General features: G+C 33.3%; 1 protein-coding gene across 1 annotated transcript; it reads right to left on the bottom strand.

Annotated features, from left to right (window-relative positions):
* Positions 1-3,278: 3,278 nt before the first annotated feature.
* On the bottom strand, positions 3,279-4,575 carry LOC123907429 (RING-H2 finger protein ATL8-like). Its single transcript, XM_045957713.1, has one exon. It carries the CDS (start codon positions 4,081-4,083, stop codon positions 3,448-3,450), a length of 636 nt encoding a protein of 211 aa, XP_045813669.1. The 5' UTR covers positions 4,084-4,575; the 3' UTR covers positions 3,279-3,447.
* Positions 4,576-17,879: the final 13,304 nt, after the last annotated feature.

Genomic DNA, 17,879 nt, shown 5'->3' with positions numbered 1-17,879 from the left:
AATTAAAAATATTAATCGTCAAAGTTATGCATCGCATGCGTGAAACAGTCAACTGTGTCAATCAAATTGAGAGATAGGGAGTAGTATAATCGATCCGTGGATGAACTAGATAAGGCGATTGAATGAGAATCCCACAAAAGAAGGCAACATGCCAACATGAGTGTTAGCAACAAAACAATGAGAGGACCTGACAGACACAAAGAAAGAGAGAGAGAGAGAGACACACAGGAAGTTAAAACAACTGCGCTGCGCTGGTTGTTTTGTTTGGTTAAGACTGGTTGGCTGATACGCAAGGCATGCTATCCTTTTCATTACTGGTACTACTCTGATGACTAAGCATGTCATTAATTACCAGTAATAAAGACGTGATTGTCTTTAATATCTCTAACATTACAAATCAATAATAATTGAATAAAAATACTAAACAATATTTCCTCCATCACGTTTGATCTGCAAAATATAAATATTGAATAAACAGTTCATAACAGTACAAGACTGTTATTTTAGACAACTTGTACTGAAACCAAAAAATTGTCCTGTGGTTTTGTGGGGACAAGAATTTCAATTTTTGTCCTATCCCTTGACCCCCAGTTTGTCCAGTATCAGGAACAATTTTAAAATCAAACACAATAGTACAACAGAAGTTGTCATGTCCATTATTTTTTAGCAAATCAAACGCATTAAATATATAAATTTTCAATAATTTTTTGTCCCGTGAGCTTAGCTCAGTTGGTAGGTTATTGCATTATATATGCAGAGAGTCGGGGGTTCGAACTTTGGTCATCCACTTATCCACCTTAAAGGTGGAATTTCTAACCACTGAACTACTTGACCAAAAAATAAAAATAAAATATAAACTTTTGTTTATAATAGTGACCGGGCCGGAGAGAGTAGTCAAACAACATCAACTACCTCTAGATGACTATTGCAAAAACCTTGGCCTCTTAGAAATCAATGCCCCCTTATCTTAACAAACGTTGCCGAGTAGAATACTCACTCGGTGGAATCTATCTAAGAGGAAGATTATTGTAAGTGATATACATTGTGTAGTATTTTTAAGGATGCCAATTTTTCCTCTGATCTGAGTATGATAAATTGTACGTGTAGTTGGCTTGGCTTGGTGTGGTCATAGTCGTGTCGGATGATCTATTCATTGAAATTTAGATTCTTCATTGCTATTGGGAGAGGTACAAAGGGATCAAGGGTATGTCCCTATAATATGACATTTATTTGTTGGAGCTATCTAATCATTCAAAATGGATGTATTTTTTCTTAGTGTGGTCCTTGAGGATGTCGATAATTTAGAGCGTATAACGAACGGTGACGATTTGATTAAGAGAGAAGAAGAAAAAATAGAAGAATATACATTAGTTGTGTACTAGTGATATTTCCCAAAATAATAGTATTTCTTAATTTTTTTTTAAATAGTGAATATAAATAAAAATAGGTCACAAATTATTTATTCAATAAAACTTTTAAGATTATGATACATAATAAAATCAATAAAAAATTATTTATTTATAAATTCGATATTCGGTTAAAGAAACGACTAATCTAAAAATTAATCCCAATGTCTACTAGCCAGCAGCGGACCTAGGGGTGGGCTGAGGTGGGCCGCGGCCCACCCCCACCCCCAAAAAATAATTTTTTTTATATGTAGGGTATTAATTTAAATGTATTATTAATGATTTTAAGTCACCCGGTATATATATGTACAAATATTAATATAAATATTAATTTAGAGTATATTATTGATGATTATAAGTAATTTGGTACACATATTAGTTCAAGTATTAGTGTAAATGTTAGTTCATAATTAATTGAATTTATAATAATAGATAAAATTAGCAGTTGAACTAGCGTATATAAATATGAAATGACATAAAAAATATGTTTAATTAATATTAAATTTTTCAAGTCCCATATTTTCACATTTGTTGCAATTTTAGTCCTATCTCAATATTTTTTTTATTACTTTTTTTCTGTAAAATTAGCGAATTTTAATGGGAAAAAATTGTGAATTTTGGTCTCAAATTTGATATTTCATCTTTAGATTCAATGTTGGAGACAATAAACCACCTTTATAGCCAAAAATCACAATTTTTAGAGTAAAAATATAGTTTGTTGGTACCAAAATAGTAACATGTGAAAATAGAAGAGCAAAAAATTCAATTTGAAAATAGATTGACTATTTTTCGGCCCACCCACGATATTTTTTCTAGTTCCGCCACTGCTACTAGCAGTCGCCAATTGAAGCCACAACAAAGCTTATTGGACTCATACCCAAGAGGATTCAACAAATTTACAAATTAATATATATTTTATAATTTTAAACAATAAAATTATAGAAATAAATGATATTATTTATTCAATGTGTCTCTCTCTCAAATTAATGGGGAATTGACAGACTTTAAAATTATTAAGAAATATTAGAAAATATTGTGCAAGGTCAAAATGAAATTCATGTCATGCCTTACTAAGTGAGCAGAGTCTTTTCTCAACTCTATTGCAATTTGAATATTCTTGATATTTTTCAATTGAATGTTAACTCTTCCATTATGACTTTAAATTGATGTTTCTCTAATTGGCACACTTTTTTGTTGTTGTGAATAATATCATATTTTTTATGCATTTTTGAACATTGGTATTTGATTTGGAGCGACTAAAATCAATGGCCGGCGCTTAACTAATAGGAAATTGTTAAGGTTGAAGTTAGTATGAGTATTTACAAACACTTTGATGATTAAGCCAGTACGAGAACGTAAAACGGTTTTATGATAAAAATTGCATACCATAGTAGGAATTACCATGGTGATTGGTGAGGAGCCTTTTTTAGGACATATAAAAATTGCATGCTATATCCCTTTTTTAATAAAAAAAATATCAATTTTACTAAATTATTTTTATTAATTGTTGATGTCTTTTTCATTATCACAAATGTAAAGTAGAAATAATATTTTCAAAGCAATCTACATAAAATGTAGAATTGAAAATTAAATGTTAATACTACATTAAAAATAGAAAGAGCACTCATTTTAAAATATTTCTTTTTTACTAAAGCAACATTCATTTTGAAATAGAACTATATATACTCAGTTACTCACTATAAGGTTAACTTTTATTATATTAAAAAAGTTTAATTAAGGTTATCCCTTTTTTTTTGACTAATAAGGTTATCCTTTTTACATCTTTAACTTTTGGTTTTTCTAAAAAAAATAAAAAACTTTTGTATTACGGTTAATTAAAAAATTCAACCCACAAACATAAACTATAGTACATGACAACAAAGAGTGCATAATTACCACAAAGTAAAAAATTTGTACAAATTCAGATCTCTTTTGATCAACTTGAAGGGATAAGAAAAAGTACAAAAATTAAAATATTAAAACCTACAAATAAATACAAAAAAAAAAAAAAACTAGTGGTAGTGTACTAGTGTTTTGTTCTTTAAGGCAAGAACCCACTGTTATTACTACTACTACTAACACCCCCATTACAATGATTATTACTATTTGCACCGACATTGCCTTCTTCTAAAGATTTCAACTCCGGTTCACTCACCGCAACGCCGGTAGCGGTAGTTTCAGCTCCGTTCGCCGGAAACCTGCCGCACTTCTGACACCTTGTTACAGCCAGAATCTGTCTACAGGAAGGGCAAGAAGAGTGTGATCCAAGCCATGTGTCGATGCACGCTACGTGGAATCCATGTCCACACTGCGGTAAAACACGGATCTCGTCGCCGGCGGCGAAATCCGATAAGCAAATCGCGCATTCTGTTGTTGCTAGCCATTTTCCAGGGTTGCTGTCGACGTAAGCGAATTTCGGAAGTGATTGAAGAACTTTCTTTTTCAGTCCTTTGTTAGCTAGAGCTTGTTGAGGTGAATTTCCGGCGCCGGAGTCTCGTCGGAGCCAGGCACAACGAGCGACGGCGATTAGTCCAACGACGCATATCAAAGCGCAGAGTAAAGCTGCTAGAATCACCACGAAATCTGATTCTAAAGCTACTGCTTCTGGTGGTGGCGCTACAACTGCGACGGTGGTGATATTTGCCGTGGAATTGAGAATTCTTAACGCTCGTGTCATCTTTGTAAGTGAAAGTAATTGAAAGAAGAGAAAGTGTTTGATGAAATGTTTGTGAGAGAAAGAAGCGAAAGTGTTTGATGAAATGTCTGAGAGAGAAAAAACAGAGTGAAACAGAGAGAGAAGTGAAGAGAGTTTTGGTTTGTTTGAGGGTGGAATTGTGGGCTTAAATAATAGGGTAAGGTATTAATAGGTTGGTTGAAAGTGGTTTAGTTTTTTTATGATGATTTGAGAGAGAGAAGAAAAAGAGTTTTAGTGGGTTTGTTTGGATTGGGGATAAGGGATTAAGGGTTGAGAGAGGACATGAGTCAAGATCACCATGACTAGAAGTTAGAGAGAGAGAGAGAGAGAGAGAGAGAGAGAGAGAGAGAGAGAGGAAGGTGTATGGTAAGGTAGGGTAAGTAGGGTACAATCAAGTGGCCCCTTATGAAGGCAAGTGGGTAGGAAGGTTAGGGACAAAAGTGGACATAAGCTAATTAAGCTTTGCCCTTAATTGTTTTGCTTTAAAATCTCTTACCTTATTCTTTTCTTTTAACCTTATCTACTTAGGCCTCTAATTCAAAAAATATCTATTTAGGCCTAAATTATAAGACCAATAGTACTTGCTGATTTTTAGATATTTTTTATTTTGTTTATTTGATGTACCAACGATTGTTGGCTTTTCTTATTTTTAATTTTTTTAGTAAATTATTAATTTTCCTATCAAATGTTATGTTAGTTGGTTCAGTAGTGATTAACGCTGAATTTGATAGGGAGGACCACCGTTTGATCCCTGTAACTGCGTTTGAGAGGGGATTGGAACCACTTGATGCTAGAACTCGCCCCGAACTCTGGACTACTAGGACCCCCTTCCCCTAAGAACCAGATGGTGAAAACTATTTTTTTTTTTAATTAATTTTACTAAATTCACACCATTCAAATTTTATTTTTTTACTAAATTCACACATTTTAAATATAAGAAAAAATAGAAAATTCTCAAATTTTATAAATAATTTCTTTGGCAACTACAACCGAGTTATATATATATATATAGGTAAAAAAAAACGAATTAGATACTCTTATTTTTTGTGCAATCATGCAGTCATCATTTATTTAACCATTTGATTAAGATCGAACAATTTAAAAAATATACATTTTATTTTATTTTAAAATACTAATTAATTAGGATAGTTTAATTTTGATCGAAAAACCACAAATACCTTACTTTATGACATTATAACTTTGCTCAATCATGATACATATACATACCAACCTTTGTCGGCTCTTCTTTCTTATTTTTGGTAAACTATACTAGTATATATAAACATCATGATAAATTGGTTTTGATTTTAAATAATAAATAGTAGTAGTAAATACATAGATAACATGCAAGTCCTTTTCAACTTAAATATGAACTACAAGTCAAAGAAATTTCAGTCGCGGTTCTAGAGAGTACTAATAATATAGTAGGCGAGGGGTCTTTTTTTGGGAGAATATTTTGATGAGTTTCTTCAGAAAAAGGTTACGTGGAGAATAAAAAATTGCAAGTATATATCTGTATTCCAAAAATCACCTACTACATTTCATTAGTTTAAAAATGTAATAAAAAAATAGATGAGAAACTGGATTAAGTTTTGTCTTATTATTAGTATTATACTTTGTTGTATGCATGGAAGCTTTTCATTTCATAAGATTATATTATACTAAGAATTGTGACCAGTGTCAAAAGATATTGGTATACTTTTAACCCTAGATTCAATAATAATGAAATAAAAAGTACTGTAATATTAAAAGTATATTAGAAATCGGTGATTGAGCTATATATGTACAACTCAGTTGACAACGCAAGATTTAGGGTCGGGAACAGATCAGGTCAGGCCAGGTCTTGACAGGCCTAAGTCTGGCCTATGATTTTTTTTTAGGCCTGAGCCTGGTCTGCGACCTATCAAATGTTATTTTTTTTGGCCTGGCCTGAGCCTTTTAAAAGTCTGGCCTGACCTTGTAGCCTGTTTAAAAGCATGTGTTACATCAAAGCTTCTCTATATAGTTTTTTTAAATAGGCTAAACAGGCCTTAAAAAGTTCACATTTAAATTTTTATAATTTCTACAACATTAAGAAAAAGCTAATAATATGATTAACCAGGGGCGGAGCCCCTCATGGGCTGGACAGGGCCATGGCCCGCCCCAACGTTTTTAATTTTTTTTTTTCATATACAAGTCATCTAGCGGCGGTTTTAAACCTCCGCTAAATAGTACGTGTAGTTTGTTTTTCCTCAGTTTTACGGGGGTTTCTATCTCCATTTTTGGACAACCCAAAATTATTCAACTGCTTTCCATTTTGCGGGGGTTATAAACCCCCTCGATTTGGAATTGTTAGATAATTTATATATGCTTTAAAAAATGTGTAATTTATTTTGTAATAAAGTTTTTAAATTTTTATTTAAAATAGAGTTTTAGTGTATAAAAATTCATGTTTGATCAATCTTTTGTTAATTTTTTTTAAAGAGATTCATATAATACTATAAACATAAATACAAGAATTAATTAAAAAGAATCAATTTTACACATGAATTGACATAAAATATATTTCATAATATATTTTTAAAATTTATTTATTAAAAATTGTAATGGTTCATCTTTTAACTATTTTTAGATATTCAAATTAGATACACCCTTAAATATGATATGCTTTTAGAATTGAACATGAATGATCTATATGATATAAACTTTCAATCCAACGGTGAATTTTGTAAATTTTGTATTCGTTGAAGCGTTATTGAGCGGTGTAACATTACTCAAATGTTACACCGGTGTAATTTGATTCCTCCCCGTATATATATATATATATATATATATATATATTCAATTTATATTTATAGCGGCCCGCCCCCATTTTTTAGGCTAGCTCCGCCACTGTGATTAACACAATAATTAAAAACTAATAAAATAACAAATACGATTACGAAAAATAATAATTATTATAAATAATATTTTTTTATAAGATATAAATAATAATTATTATAAACAGGCCGGTCTATCAGGCTTCGTAGGCCTTTTTAGAAGCCTAAACCTGGCCTATTTATGTAAACTGGCTGTTTTCAAAGCCTAAGCCTAGCATTTTTAATAATCAGGCCAGACCAGGCTTATACAGGCCAGGCTGAAGGCCCCTGTAGGCCGCCTGGCCTATTCCCAACCCTAACAAGATTAGAGATTTAGTTTTTAGTTCCACACTTGTTTTTTGGACTTCGAACTTCATTGTTATAAAAAAAAAAGTGTGACTAACCATTGAAATTACTTTAAAGAAAACTAAGGATTGAATTTTAAGCAAATCCAGCAAAAAAATGTGAATCTCTACTTGGGCATTTTAAATTCTAAATGGAAATGAGTACTACCAATTATCTATGATCAATTTGAAGCCATTTTTCGTATCACTAAATTTGTCCGGTATCTTACCAGCTAACAGCTTTGATTTATGTTATCAACAACTTGTTTTGTTGATAGTTTTGGAAAATAATGCTGATTAATTATAATTTAATTATAATAACAAAGAGTAGCAAGTGGCCTTTGGCCCTTTTCGTGTTTCTTGGAAGAAAACATAAAGTATTGAGAGTTGTATTTAATCTTTGGATTGTTTTAATAGTTAGTGTATTTTACAAGATAAGTTGAAATGTGACTATCAAAAAGTAATAAACTAATGTAATTATACAAGTATTGATTAAGTTTTGGATTGACAAGGATAATTATGTAAAGTGATCTTCAATAGTTACATGATTCCATTTCGATTAACCACGTCTGTGTTTTTTTAATAATTTATGATTATGATGATATATATTACTCCGTACTTTTTAATTAATAATCATAACTTTAATTTTTAAAAGTGCATGATCTAATCTAATATATTCCACTTTCTACCTTATATATATTTCTTCCACTTTCTATTTTAATTTTCTACTATGATGAAAAGTGTAAAGTTAAATAGAAAAACCATATTGCATATCTAGTTTAAACTGTGCTGTGACTGTAGTTAACATTGCGATTCTAAATGCTAATATTTTTTATTTTTTTAATGAACCGAATAATAAACTGCAATGCTTGATTAGTCAAAAAAAATAAAATAATGCAATGCTTGAGTAAAAAAATGCAATGCTTAACCTAACTAAATTTTTATAATAAAATAAAATGAAATATAACATTTAAAGTCAAATATGAGTAAGTATGCAATGTTTAACCTATTGGGTCACAAGGGGACAGACGAGAGATCATTCACATCGGACTCAGAGCAATAATACTAGTGAGTTGGATACCACACCTTAACACAAAATCTTAAACCGTTAAGTTTACAAGTCTTCTTACTTATAAAATGTTCAACCTCCATTTTTCTAAATAATGTAGAACTTAACTGATCTCACACTTGTCACCACATAACTTAACTAAAATTTTATGATAAAATGAAATAATATATAAAGTCAAATATGAGTAAGTAGTCTCGCATGAATGGCTTAAACGAATATATAAGATATTTATTTACTTAATGTTAAAGTTATGTGCATAAAGTTTTGTGAGTTTAGTTCAGTTGACAGAACATCGCATTATTTATGCAGGGAGCTGGAGTTTGAACCTCGATTATTCAACTTATCTACTTTAAGAGTGAAATTTTTAGCCATCAAACTACTTGACAAAAGAATGCCTTAAGCATAAATGTGTTTTCTTGGGGGATAGATATGATCTTTAGTCTTATGTCCTCAAGCTCATTTTAACTTTTAAACCGTTACAATAGAGATAACAAAGAGAAATGATAACTAGGGTTTTAATTAGAATGAATAAAGCTAACAAGTACAAAGGTTACTCTTACCCTATATCATGTTGTTGACACCAAAATTACAAAGTTTATGGTATTGAGAAACTTTTGGTGTTAGAATTTGAAAAGAAGGAAAAAATGGAATGGTCATATGAATATTAATTAGAGAGTAGATTCCACCATGTTATTTGGAATGGCCATATATGAATTTGAAAGTATTTCTGTCGAAGTGATTAGCTTTCATTAAATTCAAGACATTCTTTTAGTCAAAGATGCAACTTGTTGGTCGAATTATTGTGATTGGTTTTAATTTGGTCGAATTATATATAATTATCAACATGTTGGACGAATTATAAACAGTATTGGATTGACAAAGTGAAGCAAGGCAAGCGCATGCAAGTGGAAGTTATTTTTATTTGTCTTGTAATTATGCCAAGTGTAAGGCTACTATTAGAAGTTATTTCTTTGTTTTAACTTAAACCGTAGGATCTAGTGGTAGTTTTTTCTGCAAGGTCTATATATATCTGTTTGTAATAAGAACAAGGTTGTTGAATCCTATTTTATGAAAGTCTTGCAACACCCACGCCGCGGTGGCAAACGGGTTCAAGGGACGAACATAGATGGATTCCAACCACTATTTACATTCAAATGCAATTTAATCTTTCAAGTCCTTTAAAGTTTCTGCACTTTATCATTTCATTGCAATTTATCTTCAGGTTCTTTAACTTTTATTTGCAAATCATTTAACAAGTTTATGCAAATTTACTTTAATCCTTTTTGTATTTTAATTTGATCATTCGACTTTGTCGAATCAGTCTGTTTTTAATGCATTTAATGCAAATCAGACAATAAATGTTCAAGTAAAAGATGATGAACATTCATATTTTTCTAGAAAATAACACACAAATATGTTCCGAGATTTACTAGTTGATCTCTCAAGTAATTAATTTAAACTAGCGCTTGTTTACCAAAAATCAGTGTAAACACATGTGTCATGATGTTTAATATGTTATTGCTTGGATGTTTCTTATACTTTCCATCATTAAGTAGTCTCAATGTATTTGTCTTTACAAAAAGATGATATAAATCTCACCTCAAACTATAGTGCTTAGATTAGAGAAAAGTCTAATCTAAATCTAAATACTAATTAATCCCATCTCTTGGGCCAAATTCGGTTCTTCAATAAAGTCATTATTATTAATCTCCCTTTATTAGAGAAACACGGTGGAAAAGAACTTTAACGATGGCTTGAATTGATTGAACCATAAAAAATGTCCCCCAATAAAGGGTTTCACATGATGTGTTACAAATCATATCATATCATATAATATAAGATCATATATATCATATAATGTCCCACAAAATAACAATAACTAAATCTATGTGCTATGATAAGAAAGAAAAGGGGAAAGAGGAGAGTATTATTAATGCACCCAAAGTAGTAGAGAGTGCGTCTATCTTTTGAAGGCTTTTTCCCACTTTGATGAATGAGATAGATAATAGAGCACTATCCACTTAGCCTCATTTCAACATGTGCTATTGTCTAGCACTACATATAGTAAGGTTTAAATTCATTTTTTTTATTTAGTTTATAATAACAAATGTTTTAATACTGTTTCATTTAATTTCCAAATCAATGATAGATATATTCTATAGAGGCTAAATCCAACGTGGCATTTACTTTTTCTCTATTAGGCAGTGGATAGGTGACACTACACTAAAAGCATTTGCCAATGTGTGCGCCCACCATGTGTACATGGTATGGTACAGCAAACGAATTAACAGAAAACAATCCCTCAAACAAAAATAAAACTAATAAACATATTCTTTTGGGTTCAATTGTGTGAATGAATTAAATGTTGAAGGGAAGGAAGTGACAAAAAATAATTAAGAAAGAAAAGGGGAACCATGAAAGATAGTTGCCAACTAAAATAAATTTGGCTATCCGTGGCATCATCCTCCCAGAGGATCAATTTTGTGTGGTCGAATGCGGAAACATGGAGATAGCTCAGCACTTGTTCCTTTCCTGCAACATCTTTGATTCCCTTTGGTCATCAGTTATGTCATGGCCTGACGTGTCATCGGTGGATTCACAAAGTCTGGCAGATCATTTTCTTCAGTTTACTTTCTCAGCTGGTGGTCTCACAGCGCGCCGTTCATTTCTTCAGCTTATTTGACTCTTATGTGTCTGGCTGATCTGGAATGAAAGAAATCGACGATTATTCAGAAGCTCAGCTCAATCCGTACCTCAGTTGTTGGACAAGGTTAAAGTTTATTCGTACATGTGGTTGAAGACAACAAATTCCAATTTAGTCTCCAACTATCATAACTGGTAGTCAAGCTCGTTTACTTGTTTGGGCATGATGTAACTTTTTTACGATGTTTTTTCACTTTCTATATCTGTAAACTCTGGTAGTCTTTTTTGACACACCTTGTGATGAAGGACTCTTTAGTTGATATATATATATATATATATATATATATATATATATATATATATATATATATATATATATATATATATATCATTTTTCCTTTTTCACAAAAAGAAAGAAAAGGGGAAAGAGGAGTGAATATTCTTTTGGGTTCTAAGAAAAGATAATTAAGAAAGCGGTATAAGGTTTATTTTTTATGTGTGATTAAAATGTTATGTGATCACTATTAATGTTAGTTGGTTCAGTAGTGATTGCGCTGAATTTGGTAGGAATGACCACAGTTCGATCTCCCACAACTGCGATCGGAAGGAGACTGAAACCACTTGATGTTTGATGTAAGAGATTTAACACTTAAAAGTCTCTCCTCTAAAATTTAAGTCCAAACCTACTTTGGATCTATTTGTGTATTTGGAGGAAGGAGAATAGAGAAAAATGATTAATATATATATCTTCCTTATGTTGCGAGTATTTTATAACAGTATATTGAACTTTAAAATGTATCCAAACTCTTTAAATTTCTCTTCCGAAACAACTTTTGAGTTCCCAATTTTAGGAAGATTTTGTATTTTATTTTACAAGTTATAACTTATAAGAATATCTAGCATCAAAAAATGAGTAGACATTTCAACTATGTTGACACCCATAAATATTTTTATCCCGAACATATAGCTCATAATAATATATATAAATAAAAAAAAATTTACAAGAGAGAGGGGGACCCCTGACGAAATAAAAAAATCAATCAAAACGATAACAAGGGAGTCCTAATTTATCAAGAACACCCCTTGGGAAGTTGAGGCATTCCAAGGGACGACATCATGATTGGTAAAAGCGCAAAGAGCCGTTTGTGAATCATACTCAATCCAAACATTATACCAACCTTTACTATGCGTCAACTTCATGACCAGAATGATGACAAAGATCTGCGCAAAACAATCCTTAAAAGAAGCCAAATTGTCATGAAAAATTTCTCCACAAGCAGCAGAAGGAGGATTACTCAACACAGACCCGTCCGTGTTAACTTTCAACCCAAAAACCAAAGATGTTTTCCAAAGAGCAAGTGAAATAACCAGAGCATTACGAAGTCTGGGTTGTACTTAAGACGCTGTAATATCGAGGCTTCCAAGTGATCTGTATACCCGGTAACTATTGTTGCGCTCGTCACGGTTGCTGTAAATTGAGGGATTTTGTATTTTAATAAATAAATAAAAAAAAGGAAAATATATATAGAAAAATCTCTAACTTCTTTTGTACGGAGAGTTTCTCGTGATAAATATACTTTATAAGTATTTTCTTTTTATTTTGTAAGTATTATAAAGAGGTGTATAATGGATTTTAAGATTTATTCAAAGTCCCTCAAAACACCTTCACGAACCACGATGAATGTAGTCTAATGAAAAGAAAAAAAAAATTTCATGCATCGTGTGAGAACTAGGCAGTCATCTTTTTATTTTTTATTTAATCATTCCTTTATTCTTAAAGTCATCCCTCCCTTTTTCTCTGAACTTCAAGACATAAAATTTAAATTTTAGATGAAGATGACGTGTCTTAATATTATTTCATCAACTTGTTTTTCTTGCCAGAAATTCCCAACACATAATTTTTTGTTATCAACTTGTTTTTCTTGGCGGTCGGAAATTCCCAACATATAATTTTTTGTTATTTTTTTTGTTGATTTTCAATTGTTAAAATACTATGTTAAAAAAGAGTATGCTAAAGAGTATATATATTTTTAACGCTATTAAACAAATATAAGACTGACATAATTGAGAGAGAATTTACTATTTTTAAAGAAGAATTTTTTTTTACCTCAACATGGAAAATATAAAAATATTGTTTAATAAATAATTTTGTATTTTAAAACGCCTAGGATATAAAATTTCAATTTTTATTTTATAATTTTACTAAAATTATGCTATGACTATATAAAAGGCAACATTTTAGCATTTATCTTAGACCTCAATATGACAATATGTGTTGGTCTCACCCGTGGTAGTTTAATGGTAAAAGCTTAACCTTATAATAATATTATGGAACATAGTTTAATTTCTCTTAAAGAAATACGGTTATAAAATATTTTGTTAGTATTATTTTTAATTAATAAAAATTTCCTCATTTTCTATTTTTTTTTTAAAAAATAGTGTGTTGGACCCACCTAATATATACAAACAAAAATCATTGATACAATAATTAAAAAATATATTATAAAATATATCCCCAAAACCAGCTGGAGTAGTGACTATATAGTGTCTATTTATGTACATGGAGTCCTTTTGTTTGCATTATTGAACATGTTGCTATAACTAATTCATAGAAAAAGGCTTGTGTTGGATATAAATTTGGTATTTATCAATTAAATATAATTGGTGGGTCCAATATTTATTTGGAGGTGATATTGTTAAAATAAAACTTTCAAAGGTGGCGTCGAAAGCCAGCTAAGGTCGAAGCCAAAAAGCGCTTCGAAAGATATGGATAATACGTCCAATTTTGGTTCTGCCAGGAAGCTATCGAAAGCGCGAAATCGAACCGATGGAGAGCTGGGCCAAGCCCAAAGAAGGAACAACGAACGGCCCAAAAGGTCTTGGCGCGCGCTGAAGGAATGAAAGATGAAAGTGGAGAACGTGGTCGACGTGGCAAATGGAGGAGCGTCCAGATGATCGAGAAACAGTTACCACTTAGTAGTAGTATTTATAGTAGTTTTTCATTCAGAACAGGGGTCACAAAATTTATACAAACATTCTCTCTAAAAATTCTAAGTACTCAGCGATCGAACGAACGGAATTCGAAGGAGAAATGTATGTTTTGTGAACCATCTTTATTTGTAATTGTTTTCATTCAATGCAATTTGTTTTCTAGTAATTTTTTCCAAGTCTGAATCCAGATACTTGCTTGAGAAACTGCTACTTCGAGGCGATTCGAATTAGTTTCTCTTGTATGCTTTAAAATATTTTAATTCCTAAGTGTTTGTTTCCTTATTCAAACGAACATTCAAACAGTTTTCTTGAAGCGAATAAACACAAAATTGTCCTGAGATTTACTAGTTGATCTCGCGAGTTTAAATACTTAAACTAGCGGTTGTTTACCAAATTCGAACGTAAACAAATTGGCACGCCCAGTGGGACTGGTTTTGTGTTTGTTAAAGTTGTGTTTATTTTTATATTGTGGAATAAAAAACTTGTTACTTGCATATAACTCATGATAAGTTAGGTTATGGTTAAAACTACTCAGAGATCTAATCCTAGTAAAACTCCAAGTTCTAGTGCCATGAGTAGTGAAGCAAGTTCGAGTGGTGGAGTCGATCCGCCCCCACAAAGTTTGGTAACATCTGAGTTGGTGAATGTTCCAATATTCTCCAGTCCAACCATTTCGACTGTGCATGATGTTATTCCAACTTTGCCAGTACCAACTATGGCAATTCCGTCCGTGACTGCTGGTTTTGGACGTTCGAAACCACCATCAGGTCAGGGCTTTATGTATGGGCCTCCCCCCACACTTGGCTTAGGAATGCCAAGTTTCGAACCTGATAGGTATACTTCGTCAAGGGTAACTCCCACACCCTTAACGACTGCATCTGTGTTGTCTTTGAGACAACAAATGGATGAGAGTAACCATGAAATGGTCAATCTCTTAACACAACAAATTGGTACTGTGTTTAATCCATTAATTCAGAATACCAACGAGAGTTATCAAATGTTGGCATTTCAAATGAGTCGAATTGCAGATTTTTTTGGGACACCCCCACCACCTCCTAGAGTAAATCCCATTACTCCACAAGTAATACTACCTGCAATGTCTTCGACTCCAGTGCAGCAAAGGCCAACTTATGTGGCTACTGAAACAGTTCCTAACCCAACACCTACGCCGGTCGTACAAGAGGAAACTTATTATCCTCACGAGGTTAATCAAATGCCTCAAGTAGTAAATCAAAACCCTCCTGTTATTAACCCAAATCCACAAGTGGTACGTCAGAACCCTCCAGTGGTAATGGTTAGGAGGAACCAGGATCCTGACGAGGTAGTGCGAGAGGTGCAAAACAATAATCTGCTTGGCCAACACAATTTGGCTAACATGGTCGAAACGATTTTGGCCCAAAACGGCCTAAACACGGGTTGTCGAAGGCCAAATTTTGTCTCTGCCTTCACTGACTATGTGCTGCAAACCGAGTTACCAAGAGGTTGGAAAGTCCCAAAATACACTAAGTTTGCTGGGGACACTAATGAATCAACCGTAGAACATATTGCTAGGTATTTAGCTGAGTCTGGGAATTTGGCGAATAATGAAAATTTGCGAATGAAATACTTTCCCAATTCGCTTACCAAGAATGCATTTACTTGGTTTACAACTTTGCCTCCCAATTCGATTCATAGTTGGGCCCAATTGGAAAGGACTTTCCATGAGCAATTTTATATGGGCCAAACCAAAATAAGTCTGAAAGAGTTAGCCAGTGTAAAAAGAAAAAACCAAGAGTCAATTGATGACTATCTAAATAGGTTTCGTTTGCTGAAGTCCAGGTGCTTTACTCAAGTGCCTGAACACGAACTAGTGGAGATGGCTGCTGGTGGGTTAGATTATTCAATTCGAAAGAAATTGGATACCCAATACCTTCGAGACATGTCACAGTTGGCTGACAGAGTGAGACAAATCGAAAGGTTAAAAGCTGAAAAAGTTAGAAATTCTAAGTTTCAGAAAAAGAAAGAAATAGGTTTTGTTGATTCCTATGACAATGAAATTGATTATGAAATGAGTGATGAATACTTAGATTTCGATGATAGTGATATTAATGTGGCTGAATTAAAGCCTGGGCCTCCTTACACTTGCAAACTGTTGAGGCCGTCGAATGGAAAAAATCCTATCGAACCAAAAAATGATAAGTTTGTTGCAAAGACTTATACTTTCGACATTACTAAATATGATGAGATTTTTGATTTATTGGTGAATGACGGCCAAATTATTGTGCCAAAGGATATGAAAATACCACCAATAGAACAAAGAAAGAAAAGAGGATATTGTAAGTTTCATAATTATTTGGGACATAAAACTTATCAATGTGTTGTTTTCAGGGATTTGGTGCAAAAAGCGCTGAATGAAGGAAGGCTGAAGTATGCTGATAAGGCAAAGCCTCCAATGAAGGTAGATTCAGATCCCTTGCCTCCTGCAGACGCTACCTATGTCGAAGTCTATGACTGCAACATGGTTGAAGTGATGGACGCTGCTGCTCCAATCAAGGCTGTGCCTGAAGAGGAGTATGAAAAGAGGGTACGAGAGGTATACCCCAATGCTGAGGAAGAATTGGTGGACTTCCTAAATAGGTGCAAGCTGAAGAATGCTGAAGTGATGCTTTGCCCTAGATGCAGTGCTGTGTGTGACAAAGAGGCTACTGCAGGCCTTCAAAGTGTTGTACCTTATGCTGAAAGCAAGAGAAAATGGCCAAAATCTAGGCCAAATCAAAAAGCTTGGCCTTACAAAGGGGCCAATTGGGGAAAACCTATTACCAAAGGCCTTTCGATCCGGCAGAGGCTAGGCCCCCAAAACACTTTCAAACCATCTGGGAGAGCACCTGTTAACCAATGGGTGAGTGGACAGTACGTCACTTTTAATCGAAGGATGATGGAAAATGGAAGCTCTAGCAATGTTAATGTGAACATTGTATCTGAACCCAAGGGTTCAAAAGTGGTAGCTGGGAAGGAAACAGTGAATGCTGCCACTGAAGTCAACAAATACTCTTATAGGAATAACTATAAGGGAAAAAATCCTATGACCCGCACTCAGTGGCGAAGGTTCCAGAGGAAACAAAAGTTGACAGCAAAAGAGGCTGAGGCTGGGGGCAAGGCTGTAGCAACCCAGAAGGCTGAAAAGGTTGAAATGGCCAAGAGGCCAGTAAAGGAGAGGCTTTCCATAATATTGGAAGAGCCAATAGCTGAAAATGCCCAAGGAGGGGCAGAAGATAAGGATGACATGGAGGATGATAATCTCCTGGATGAGGGGTCTGATTTTGATGTCATGGTCAATGTGGTGTCGATTCTGCCACTGGAATATGATATACCTACTGAAGTCAATGAACTGGAAGAGGACTTCGAAGCCCTTAATTTGGCTGATCATAAGCCAATGTGTTATTATGTTATGCAAAATGGTTGTGTCGAAGAGCAAAAAGCTGTCTTCGAAAAGCCAGATCTGGGAATGCAGAACCACTTGAAGGCTTTGTTCATCAGGGCAAAAGTGAATAATGTGGGAATCAATAAAGTCTTAGTGGATGGAGGAGCTGTGGTGAATATCATGCCTCATTTCATGTTGAAGAAATTAGGTCTCTATGACACAGACCTTCATTCCCACAATGTATTGTTGGCCAATTATGAAGGAAAAACTGGCCATTCCCTGGGGGCAGTGCAATTGGAAGTTTGTGTTGGTAGTACAGTTCGAAAGACCTTGTTTATGGTCATAGCTGCCAAACCTAATTACAATCTGTTGTTAGGTAGAGAATGGATACATGGTGTTGGAGCTGTTCCCTCAACCATGCACCAAAGGTTAATCATCTGGAGAGAAGATGGTTTAGTCGAGAATGTAGAAGCAGATCAAAGTGCATATGTTTC

The sequence above is a fragment of the Trifolium pratense genome, linkage group LG2 (assembly GCF_020283565.1).
Source record: "Trifolium pratense cultivar HEN17-A07 linkage group LG2, ARS_RC_1.1, whole genome shotgun sequence".
Lineage (NCBI taxonomy): Eukaryota > Viridiplantae > Streptophyta > Magnoliopsida > Fabales > Fabaceae > Trifolium > Trifolium pratense.
Note: the sequence above shows the minus strand (reverse complement) of the source record. Positions and strands in the feature narration are given on the sequence as shown.